Below are 12,100 nucleotides of genomic sequence, written 5' to 3' on the forward strand. Positions count from 1 at the left end.
GCCCAGACATAGCTGCTCTTCTAGCTAGCTGAGTCTTTTTCTATTTATTCCTTTTGTGTACTTTGTGTTTACTTTTGTGTGCTTTGAGGTCATTTTGAAGTTTTGCTTACAATTTTTTTTTTTTTAGGTCCGAGGCCAGGACTTGATTTCAGTACCTGACACTTTCATTTATTGGCTAGCCATGCCCCTAACCTCTGCTGTGTACATTTTTACTGAACATTTTTATTATTATAAACCTCTTCTTCCTGTCATTAGAAATTGTACACAACTACTTGAATTTTTCCTGAATAAAAACTACTTGCTGGGCCTTGGTGGCTCATACCTGTAATTTAGCTACTCAGGAGGTTGAGATCTGGAGGATGCAATTTGAAACGGCCCTGGGCAGAAAATTCCCTGAGACTTTTATTTCCAATTAACTAGAAAAATTCAGAGGTAGAGATATGACTCATAGGGTAGAGTAACACCTTTGGCTTAGAAAGCCAAGAGGGAGTATGGGGCTGAGTTTAAGTTCTAGTACTGGCACTCTCACCCCCTACCCTTTTACATTAGGAAACAGAATTTGGAAGTAAGACATAAACTATCTGTAATCCTATAGTCTAGAAATAAGCAATATGTGGCTGTTTTTTGTTTGTTTGGTCATGGGGCCTGAACTCTGGGCCTGGGCACTGTCCCTCAGCTCTTCAGCTCAAGGCTAACGCTCTATCACTTGATCCACAGTGCCACTTCTGGCTTTTTCTGCATATGTAGTACTGAGGAATCGAATCCAGGGCCTCATGTATGCAAGGCAGGCACTCTATCACTGAGCCACCTTACCAGCCCAAAATATAGATCTCTATTTTTGTTTTGTTTTTTGGCAGTTGTGGGGCCTGAACTCTGGGCCTGGGCACTGTCCCTCAGCTCAAGGCTAGTGCTCTACCTCTTTAGCCACAGCACAACTTCCAGCTTTTTCTGCTTATGTGGTGTTGAGGAATCAAACCCAGGGCCTCATCCATGCAAGGCAAGCACTCTACCACTGAGCCACCTTCCCAGCCCTGACAATATGTATTTTTTTCTCTTTGAGCATACATATGAAAAAATGTATTTTTATACATTAGAAAATATAGCCTTCATTTTTCACTCAAGTTTATATCATGAACATTTTTCCCAGCCAAGAAACATACTTCAAGTTAAAAAAAAACTGCTGAGTAATAATTTATTTAACAAATTTCTCCTGTTGCTTGCCAGATACTATGGCAGTACCTCAATAAGCTAACTTAGACTCAAGAATGTTTAATTCTCAGAATTAAACATCCTGTGGCTCTGTGTTTACCTACTTCTGACCTTTTCTAAGGCCAGTCACTTTTTTTATTTTCCAGTTTCCACCCTTACCTTTTCTTATTGAAATTTCATACTAATCTTTCAGGTCCTGAGCACTTCTATGTCCAGTTCAACCTTAACAATAACCCTGACAGTATATTAATATCCTGATTTTAGAGATGAGCAAACTGTGCTCTCTTGTCAGTTTACTGATTTAGCTATTTATACAACTGATGTTCAAGGTCAAGATTCTATCCCAGGTCTTCTGATCCTAGCTCTCTCCATCACACTGATGGCAGGTTAAGTTCAATGGTAAGAAGGGGTCATGTTTCAGGTGATATCTTACAATTCCTTTACTACTAGGATTTAGAGATTGGATCTCATGGTTAACATTGGGTAACTCAGATTAAATTCCATAGCATTTTTATCATCAATGTCAGCTACCTGAGAACTATGATCTTGGCGATTGCTCCAGTGCTTGATTGTTAAAACATTAAAGTCTTCCATGTTACGTAAGTTCTCCTCTTGTTTTGCCCTTATTATGTCATCATTTTCAAATACCACCGTGACCTCTGAGACATTCATGTTATCAGGAATCTCTGTGCCTTCTGTGATGTCTACAACTTCTGTGACTTCTGTGACAATTCTTACATCTGGCATTTCTGGGTGCTCACTTTCTGGAATGTCAGTGACATCGGTGACATCAGTGATGTCGGTGGTTTCTGAGAAATCTATGCTCCCTGATACGTGGGAGGGGTCTGTATACGTGTACAGGAAGGGGCTCTGCAGACCCGTGCACGTTGTAATATCCATGATGTCCCCTGAGCCTGTGGCTTCCGTGCTGTTTGTGCCTTCAGAGGTGCTGGAGCCTTCTGGCACTTTGGGGGCTTTAGCTTTCTCCTGATCCAGGACAGAGATGAGGTCCACCCATTGGGAAAATAAGGCCTCCTGTTTGTTTACAGGGGCACTGAGCTGCAAATAGTAGACACGGCCACTTACTAGCTTTACTTTGAGGCGAAAATTCTTAGCATCATGCACAGAAAGAGTCAAAAACTCTAGAGGGAGAAACCTGCAAACAAATGCAAATGAAACAGTATCAATAGAAATGACAAACATATAGTCCCTTTGTATTTTGTAGCAGCTTGAAGAGTGAGATTCAGGAAAACAGTGTCCCATTTAGGTCTGGGAGGAAACTCCTGAGAGTTCTCTCATCTTAGATACGTACCAGAGACTCTGATGTACTTAGAAACAAATCAGAACATCAACTCCTTACAGAGAAATTGTCATTTTAAGTAATCCTAACTAGTCTGGGCTTAGAGAAGTGTCTTGAAAAGATTCTAGAGCAAGTGAGTGGCTGAGAATTCTGATGGATGCTGATGGGAGAGGTGGCTTGCTATTATGATTCTTCAGCTCCTGTTATGTTGCTTTTTAAATTTGTATTATTATTAGCTAGCTTCTGTTTGACTGCCTTTGTCACAAGCTACTTTCCCACACTTTAATGTTACTATTATTTATAGCAGGGTTCTCCTTTAGAGCAATTTCATCTGTATTTCTGTTTTCAGCTCCACAGGAATAAAGATATTTTCTAAGATATTCTGATGTATGTAGATAGTGCCACTATGGAAAGGGAACTGAAGCATGATGCATCCACTTTTTCACTTGCATATGTTAACTTTTGGAGATACCGCAGCAAGCAGACATAGTGCTTGACTTAGGCCACTTGAACTCAGGTCCTCAGCTTTCTTGCACATGGCTGGCACTCTCCTAGTTGAGCCATGCTTCCAGCTTTGAGCTCCACTTTTTGCTAGAGATGGGAATGTTGGAATTTTTCTGACTGGGCTGGCTTTGAACTTCAATCCTCTAGGTCTCAGTGTTCTCAGTAACTAGAATTACAGGAGGAAAGCTATGGGTACCTGGCTCAGAGGGATTTGTGACTCCTCTCTGTGACTCACCTGGTAAGAACCAGCTTTGCTTTAGAGGGAGGTGGTGATGTCAGGAGACTTTTGAAGAAGGGTCCCTTATCTTTTTCAGTACCAGACGTCAGATACGCTAGCAGCATCACGTTGGGGATCTTGTTAGTGGGACTGGAAGAACACATGCCTACGGTCACCCAGTTGGCTCGGTTATGAAGGTAAATGGATTCACCTCTCCTGTTGACCTGAATACAAAACATAGGAAGGAGTTTTTGATGAAGGGCATGGCTTAACATCCTGGCATACCAGAGCAGTGGAAGCGATGCCAGGAAAGAAACGGAGCTTTTTTACTTTTTTACTTGCCTATGTTAACTTTTGGAGATACCACAGTGAGCAGACACAGTGCTTGACTTAGGGAGGTCCACAGGGAAGGCAAACCTAATACAACTAGAGAGACTATTACTGTCACTAAGTTACAGTTCAAGACGTTATAGAATAGCTAACAGAGGGTCTGGACTTAGCTGAGAAAGTGGGCTAAAGGTAGTAATATTTAAAACATTTAAGTCAGCTCATGGAAGTTGTTTGTTTAAAATATTTACTGATGCCCAGGTGTTGGTGGCTCACACCTGTAATTCTACCTACTCAGGAGGCTGAGGTCTGAGGAGTGTGGTTCAGAGCCCTGGGCAGGAAAGTCCATGAGAGTCATATCTCCAATTAATTACCAGAAAACTGGAAATGGAGGTGTGGCTCAAAGTGATAGAATGCTAGCCTTGAGGGAAAGAGCTTAGGGATAGCATCCAGGTCCTGAGTTCAAGCCCCATACTGCCAAAAAATAAAATAAATTAGTACCATAAAAGATAAGTATGGGCTGGGAATGTGGCTTAGTGGTAGAGTGCTTGCCTAGCATGCATGAAGCCCTGTGTTCAATTCCTTAGCACTACATACACAGCTGGAAGTGGTCCTGTGGCTCAAGTGGTAGAGTATAAGCTTTGAGCAAATGAAACTCAGGGACTGCCTAGCCCTGAGTTCAAGCCCAGGACTGGCAAAAAAAAAAAAAAAAAAAAAGATGAGTAGCACATATTGTTGAGTATAGACCTTGTAAAACATTTCCAAGACTTGAGATAATAAAATATAGTGAAAATTAGGAATTAGGAAGTTTGGCTCTCACTTTTGTCTTAGATACATTTTTCTTTTTTTGGTCGGTCGTGGGGCTTGAACTCTGAGCTTGGGTGTTGTCCCTGTGCTCTTCAAGTGCTCTACTGCTTGAGCCACAGCGCCACTTCTTAGATACATTTTTTTTGGGGGGTCCGGTCATGGGGCCTGAACTCTGGGCCTGGGCGCTGTCCCTCAGCTCTTCAGCTCAAGGCTAGTACTCTACCACTTGAGCCACAGCGCCACTTCCGGCTTTTTTTCTTTTTGTTTATGTGGTGCTGAGGAATCGAACCCAGGGCCTTGAGCATGCAAGGCAAGCGCTCTACCACTGAGCCACCTTCCCAGCCCTCTTAGATACATTTTTAAGTTTGTGTTATTAGTAGTAGGATCAAACCTAAGAATTCATGTATGCAAAGGATGTATTCAACCACTAAGCTACATAACCAGCAACAGAATTTTTAATAATGTTATATAAACTGGGTATAGGGGCATGTTCCTGTAGACCCAGCTAGACAGAAGACTGAGGCAGGGAGTTTTTGGTCAGTTTGGGCAACATAGCAACCCTTGTTTTTAAAGTAATATAAATAAAAGAATAAGAGAAATGGCAGTGTTTAACAACAAATTTGCAATCTTCCTGATTACTTACCAGTAGGTCAGCTAACTAATAGCCCATCTCTGGATATGGAGCCCTGGAAGTCTTTCCTTAGCTGACAAATTGGACAATGTACACCCAAACTTGCTAGGTGGACAGGACAGGTTTCTCGGCATATAATCAGTAAAAACCCCAAAGTCCAAAAACTCAAACAATATAATTGCTGCTCATTCATAAAAGAAAAGGCTGGAAAATGAGTACACAGAAATGTGGGGAAGCCAGAGAGGAGCTATACTTGTGTTTCTCAGTTGTATGAAAACTGGTTCAATTAAAACACACTTAAGGGGTTAGACACAAAACTCAATGGTTAAAAACATGTTTTCTTATGCAAAGGCCCCGGGTTTGAGTCTCACTTCCCATACAACTCACCAATTCAAACCAAGTATGTTCCGAAAGAGGTTATAGCCCTACTCTATTTATTAGACATTTCTTTTGAATTGCTGGTAGCTGTCACTATTGCTGTTTGAATGTACTATTTTGCTGGATGTGACAGAGCAAAAGGGTATAGGGTATGACTTAACACAGTACAGTGCTCAGTCTGCTCACTACCTGCCTCCCAGTGTGACACAAGTGCTGTGTGATTAGTGTGCAGAAGATACATTGCACAGGGCAAAGGAAGAGAGGTGGAGAACTGAAAATATTGTTAGTAGGAAAGAAGTATTTGGTTTCCTTCCTTCCTTCCTTTCTTTTTTTCTTTCTTTCTTTCTCCCTCCCTCCCTCCGTCCCTCCCTCCCTCCCTCCCTCGCTCCCTCCCTCCCTCGCTCCCTCCCTCCCATCCTGGGACTTGAACTTGGGGCCTGGGCACTCTCCTTGAGCTTCTTTTACTCAAGGCTAGCACTCTGCTACTTGAGTGGTACTAAGGAATCGAACCCAGGGCTTTATGCATGCTAGGCAAGTACTCTACCACTAAGCCACATTTTCAGTCAGAAAGACATATTTGGAAGGCATCTCCAGGTTGCATCTCCTGCCAGTGGCACATGGTGCAGGGCGGGGGGGGGGGGAGGGGGACTTAGGACATGTTTGTGAAGGATGAAGGCCCCTCTGAAGGAGCATGCCTTGTCATCCTCTGCCACATCGGCTGAGTAGCTGCTCCAGTTACAAGCTCTGTGTTCAATGCTAGTTGCTTGTGGCATTTCTGTGAGGTGACAGTAATGGTCCACAACACTGAGCTCTTTTCTCCATCTCTGTGCCTGAATATATTTTTTTAGGTACTAGGGTATGAACTCAAGGGCCACGGGCTTGCTATACCGTGCTCCTGGTCTTTTTTTTTTTTTTTTTGGGTCCGGTCATGGAGCCTGAACTCTGGGCCTGGGTGCTGTCCCTCCGCTCTTCAGCTCAAGGCTAGCACTCTACCATTTGAGCCACAGTGCCACTTCTGGCTTTTTTCTTTTTGCTTATGTGGTGCTGAGGAATCGAACCCAGGGCTTCAGGCATGCAAGGCAAGCGCTCTACCACTGAGCCACCTTTTTAAAAAACATTTTTTATTCTTGTCCAGACTGGCCTCAGATTATGTCTTCCTACCTCTGCCTCCAGCATACCTAGAATCATAGACATATATAACCACTCCTGACTTGTTTGAGATGGGGGTCTCGATCCTCCCAATCTCTGCCTTCTGATCTTTATCTGTATATTCTAATATTGAATATTTAGAGGAAAGTCAGTTCTGCTTCCAGTGCACTGAATGGTTTCATTCATCATGTAAATACATTCTCAGAGAAAGGAAACCATTGTCCTGATATTGTTAGATTTTTCCTTAAGAACTGAATGAAATTAGTTTAATTTCTAGTTTGTTACAGATCACCACCTTCCCTTCTTTTCCTTTCCTTTCTCCTTCTCTTCCTTTACTTGTCTCCTTTCCTTCCCCCCTCCCTTCCCCCACCCTTCCCTTCCTTCCTCTCTCTTCTCCTCCCCTTTCCATCCCTGTCACAGTGCTTGGGATTGAACCGAGGGGCCTTGCTATGCTAGTCAAGCCCTCTACCCGCAAGCTAACCTCTACTTCCACCGTAGATGTTTTGCTTCTAAGTCTAAAAAAGAAGTTAGTGAAGAAGCATGTTTTCCTGTGACAGGATGTTCTAAAAATCATTTTGTGTAACTCTGGGAAGATTATGTTAGAATGAAAATTACAGTGGAATTAGGACAGAAATCCTCCTAAGAATTTGTTGGGATATGGATGTCACTTTAACACTAATTATTTCAGGTTGTTTAAAGTTTTCAAAATTACTCTCCTTAATGATACCAAGTAGTCTCTTGCCACATTGAAAACAATTCTCTTCCTAGCCTTTTTATTGTTGTTCTTGTTGTCTTTGAGAAAATTAAATACTGAACTTAATTCAGAACTCAAGTATTATTTACCTGAATGAAATTGCTCTCTAATGTGGGAGGAGCTACAAAAGGCGCATACTCTCCTCCATCCATCTTCTTTTTAATATTTCCAGGGGGGTGAGGCTGTGGGTTGAGTTGGGCAACTGGGTCATCAGTCTTTGGATTGGAATCTTGTTCATTTGTCTTTGGATGAGCATCTTGATCATCCAACTTTTTGCTGTTTTTCTTCATTGTGCTTAGGTAAAAATTAGAAAATTGAGGGAATAAGAATACAATAAATGATATGATATATAGAAAATAGTTATTTCATTTCTCCATTGATTGACAACTTTACACATTCTAGGTATACTTGACACTATGCCCAACACTGTGGATGCATTAAAAAGGACTGAGGAGATCCTGGCCTTAAAATGTACACTTTAAGGGGTGACCGATAATAAGGAAGCAAGCAAACAAAAAGCAGTAACAAAAAAAGGATATTGAACAGATACTTGTAATAAAAGTGAGTGGCAGTGAGGGTGGTAACACTTAGGGTGATTAGGTTAGTCTCTAGGAGACTTTGCAATATATACTCCCTTCCCCAGACCATTGTTTTCCTAATTAATGGGAACACTTGCTTTTACATCATGTATAGGTGTCAAATGTTTTTGTGTAAGTAAAGTAACAAAACTCTCCTAGATTGAGAATACTTCTTCCACACTATTAACCCATACCTGAGCTTTAGCTCTTGGTTGGGAAGTAAATAGTGGATATCTTTCTGATCAATGACAGTTTATCCCTACTCTCTTCATCTTTTTACGAAAGAGCTTCCACCAGACAACAGTGACTGTTATTTGATCTCTCAGGACAGTTCTAAAAAGGAAACAAGACCTCAAAGTGTAATGGCCAATAACTTCCATGGAAACATCCTAAACACCAGTCATCATTAAAGAACTTCCAATCACAAATACAGTGACTTCCCAACTCATACCCATACAATGGAAACTATTTTTTTAAAGCAGTAAATGTTGGCAAGGATGCAGAGAAGCTCAAACTGTTGTGTAATTGGTGGGATGGAAGTGATACAGTTTCTGTGGGAAACAGTACAGTGATTCCTTAAAAAAAAAAATTAGACATAGAAATGGCCCAGAAGTCCACTCGTGGGTATATATCCCAAAGAACTGAAAGTACAGTACCGAAGTAATTTTATTTTTTGGTGGTACTGGGGTTTGAACTCAGGACTTCATACTTGTTAGACAGGTGATCTACTTCCCGAGTCACACCTGCAGCCCTCTGAAGAGACAATTGTACAGCCATATTTGTAGCAACATTAAATTCATAATAGCCAGCCATTCTTACCTCAACTCAGCCAAGAGTCACAATCCACTGTGGGAGGTGTAACTCACTTCAGTTTGAGCTTCCTCCTTTTCATGATGAAGCCTTTTGTATATAAAACCGAGAGAAAAGAAGCTAATTTCAGTTCTAACATTTACTTGTTACTTGTTGAGGTTCATGCGTTAGTGTCTTACAGCTACATGGTTACAGTTTGGTAGTATCATCTTCAAAACTCCATTTGTTGGAGTCAGTCCTTGAGAGTGATTGGATCATGAGGGCTTATTGACATAATAATTGGCTTAATCTACTGACGGACTCATACTTGTGCGTACATATTCTTTGTGTGTACATTTTAATGGGTTTCATTTAGTCATTTTCATACATGTATATAAATGTTCTTTGATTAGATTGACCCTCTCACTACCCCATCTTGTTCCCCTTCCTTAAGTCTTCCTCCTCTCAAATCAGACTCATCATTTACAGGCAGTATTGGGATGTGGTAGAAACTTTAGGGTGGGGCTGAGTTGGAGCACTGGAGGCGTGTTCTTGGGGGCTATCTCTTGTCCCAAGTTCCTTCCTCATTCTCTCTGTTTCCTAGCCACTATGAGGTGAGCATCTCTGCTCTGCTATTTCCTTCCCAGGGTGCTCTGCCTCACCATAGGCCCAGAAATATGGACAAAATAACCCTGCACTGAAACTGTGACTCAAAACTAATCCTTTCTCCTTTGCTGCTGCTTATATGCCAAGGTATTTTGTCACAGCCATGGAAACAAAGCATAGTTGGAGGGGGTTGCTGTCCACATTTGAGCCAAATTGTTCTTGGTGAGCCTCATTGAGTGCTCAGTCACAAGTCCTCAGCTAGTCCTTACCCTGAAACTGCCAGATAGGGAAACCAGCATTATCCCGAATGTCAGAGGAAATGATATGACTACTGTCTTCTTGATGGGAGGTTGGAGCAGAGATATGACCAGTGAAATATGTAATAGCGTTATTCATATTAATGAGCTGAACTTTTGTAGTTTATATATATATATATATACACACATATATGTCAATAAAGAAAATCTTATTTATACTATCATGCTTTATTCATACTATAGGTATAATAGAGGCCTATAAAACTCATACTTTAAAAGCAAATTTTAGTATAAAAAGATTAACCATATTAAGGATTGATTAATGCATATGATGTGTAATGGAAATTCAAGAACATGTTGACTGAGGCATGAATTAGAGCAGAGGCATGAAGCAGGATGGTTAGAGGCTGTTGTGGGGATGCAGAGCTAGCTTCTGTTATAAGTTATTCTACTATGATTGTATATACATCTTTTCTAATCATAGTTTATATTTTTCCAATAATTCATTCCTTTTGTTAGGTATCAAAGGTTCTATACATTGAGTTAAGCAGGCAAGATATAGAGAAATATTGTAGGTAAGGACTTGTATTGTGCAGCAAGAACAAGGACAGCCTAGAGGAATCCAATGCAATAGGCCATAACTTATTCTATGCAGCTTCACTTGTTTCTTTTAAACAGCTTTCCTCCCCCTCAGATATTTTTCTATCTTCTTCCAGTTACCATTGAATGAACATTAATTCAGTAGATAGTTACTGCAGAATTTCAGTTTAATTTTCATCAGAAAAAGCAGCATTGTTGCCAGGAACCAGTGGCTCACACCTGAGATCTGAGAAAGTCCCATGGGCCTTTTCTCCAATTAGATACAAAAAAGCTAGAAGTGGAGCTGTGGCTCAAGTGGTAAAGTGCTAGCCTTAAGCCAAAGAGCTTAAGGATAGCAGTGAGTCTCAGTGTTCAATCCCCTGGGGGCAGTACAAAAAAGAAATGAAGAAGGAAGGAAGGAAGCCAGCAAGGAAGCAAGGGAAGAAAAGGAACGGAAAAAGGGAAAGGGAAAGGGAAAGAGAAAGGAAAGCAGAAGAGAAGAGGTTTGATGCTGGTAGCTCATGCCTATAATCTATCTTAGTTACTCAGGAGGCTGAGAGCTGAGGATCATGGTTCAAGGCCAGCCTAGGCAGGCAACTCTGTGAGACTTTTCTCCAGTTAACCACTAGAAACCTAGAAGTGATGCTGTGGCTCAAAACAGTGTGGCAAAAACAGTTCAGGGACAGTGCCTAGGCCCTGAGGTCAAGCCCTATGACTCATAACAACAACAACACAATAAAAGAAAAGGAAAAGAGAGAAAGAAAAAGCAGTATTGTTGGCCTTTTGTTTTGTTTTGTTTTGTTTTTGGTCAGTCATGGGGCCTGAACTCTGTGCCTGGGCGCTGTCCCTCAGCTCTTCAGCTCAAGGCAAGCATTCTACCACTTGAGCTACAGTGCCACTTCCAGTTTTCTGGTGGTTTATTGGAGTCTTACAGACTTTTCCTGCCCAGGCTGGCTTTGCACCACAATCCTCAGATCTCAGCCTCCTGAGTAGCTAGGATTATAGGTGTGAGCCACTGGTGCCCAGCTGTTGGCCACTTTTAGTAAAAGGAAGGGCAGGGATATATCATATTAAATCTGGTCGTAGGCCTGACTTCAGTTTCCAAAATGACTAGCAAAACAAGCACACAAGAAAACATCCACCACCCCCCACCAACACACACAGAACAAAGTATGGGTCAGCAAAGCAAGTCAACCAAGTACAAGGCCCTGAGTTCAAATCCCAGTTCTATCAAAAAATTAATCCAGAGAGCATTCTGTTATTTTATTTGGTGATACAAGAGTTTGTACTCAGGGCCCCATTCCTTGCTAGGCAGAGTCTGTACAACTTGAGCCATACTTCCAGTCTCTTGTGGAATTGGTTATTTTTGAGGTGGAGGGTCTTGCTTTATGCCTGCTCTGGCCTGGACTGTGATCCTTATATTTGCATTTCCTTGTGTGGTTAGGAATAACAGGTGTGTCACTGCATCAAGCCATTGGTCAAGATGGGGTTTCCTGAACTTTTTATGCCCTAGGCTAACCTTGAACCATAGCTTGGATTACAGTGTCATTTTAAGATCAAATTGACAGATTATTTTTTTAAGAGAAGGAAATTCAGGCACTAAGTATTAAGTTTTCCCAATCTTTATAGTTGAGGTTCAAGAAATAAAACTATAAGTAAAAGAAGATGGAAAGAAAGTAGACATTTTCCCCTCAAATGGCCAGTATTAATTGAACTCTTGAGTTAGTCCCTCCTCCATTTGGCTCATACCTAGGTTGCAGTAATCAACACACACTTACGCAGAGGTGATGCTGAAATAGGCGTCTGGGAACCTCCTGGATGGTGACTAGGAGAATAATCTCCAAATAGCACACTGCCAGTCTTTTCACATCTCTCAACAGAAGGTGTTTTTGGTCTGCTAGACAGGCAACTAACTACTTAGCAAAAGCAGCACAAGTCTAGGCAGACTGGGCATTGTTCTATTTACACCTGCATCACAATGGGCTTCATAGCTCTGAAGTAAGAGTAAAGCACTG

The 12,100-nt window shown here is 41.5% G+C and overlaps 1 protein-coding gene across 3 annotated transcripts in view; it reads right to left on the reverse strand.

Moving 5' to 3' along the window:
- LOC138809401 (Golgi-associated RAB2 interactor protein 2-like) overlaps positions 1-11,993 on the reverse strand; it is a 25,654-nt gene extending 13,661 nt beyond the window's left edge. For all 3 annotated transcript variants that reach the window (XM_069995926.1, XM_069995925.1, XM_069995927.1), the window contains exons 1-5: positions 11,864-11,993; positions 8,674-8,754; positions 7,366-7,570; positions 3,249-3,454; positions 1,741-2,365 (exon numbers count right to left, since the gene is read on the reverse strand). In XM_069995926.1, coding sequence (XP_069852027.1) covers positions 1,741-2,365; positions 3,249-3,454; positions 7,366-7,566 — 1,032 coding nt within the window. In that variant the 5' untranslated portion in view covers positions 7,567-7,570; positions 8,674-8,754; positions 11,864-11,993. The remainder of the gene's footprint in view (positions 1-1,740; positions 2,366-3,248; positions 3,455-7,365; positions 7,571-8,673; positions 8,755-11,863) is intronic.
- Positions 11,994-12,100: the final 107 nt, after the last annotated feature.

The sequence above is a fragment of the Dipodomys merriami genome, unplaced genomic scaffold (assembly GCF_024711535.1).
Source record: "Dipodomys merriami isolate MVZ:Mamm:240054 unplaced genomic scaffold, mDipMer1.0.p SCAF_497, whole genome shotgun sequence".
NCBI classification, from domain to species: Eukaryota; Metazoa; Chordata; class Mammalia; order Rodentia; family Heteromyidae; genus Dipodomys; species Dipodomys merriami.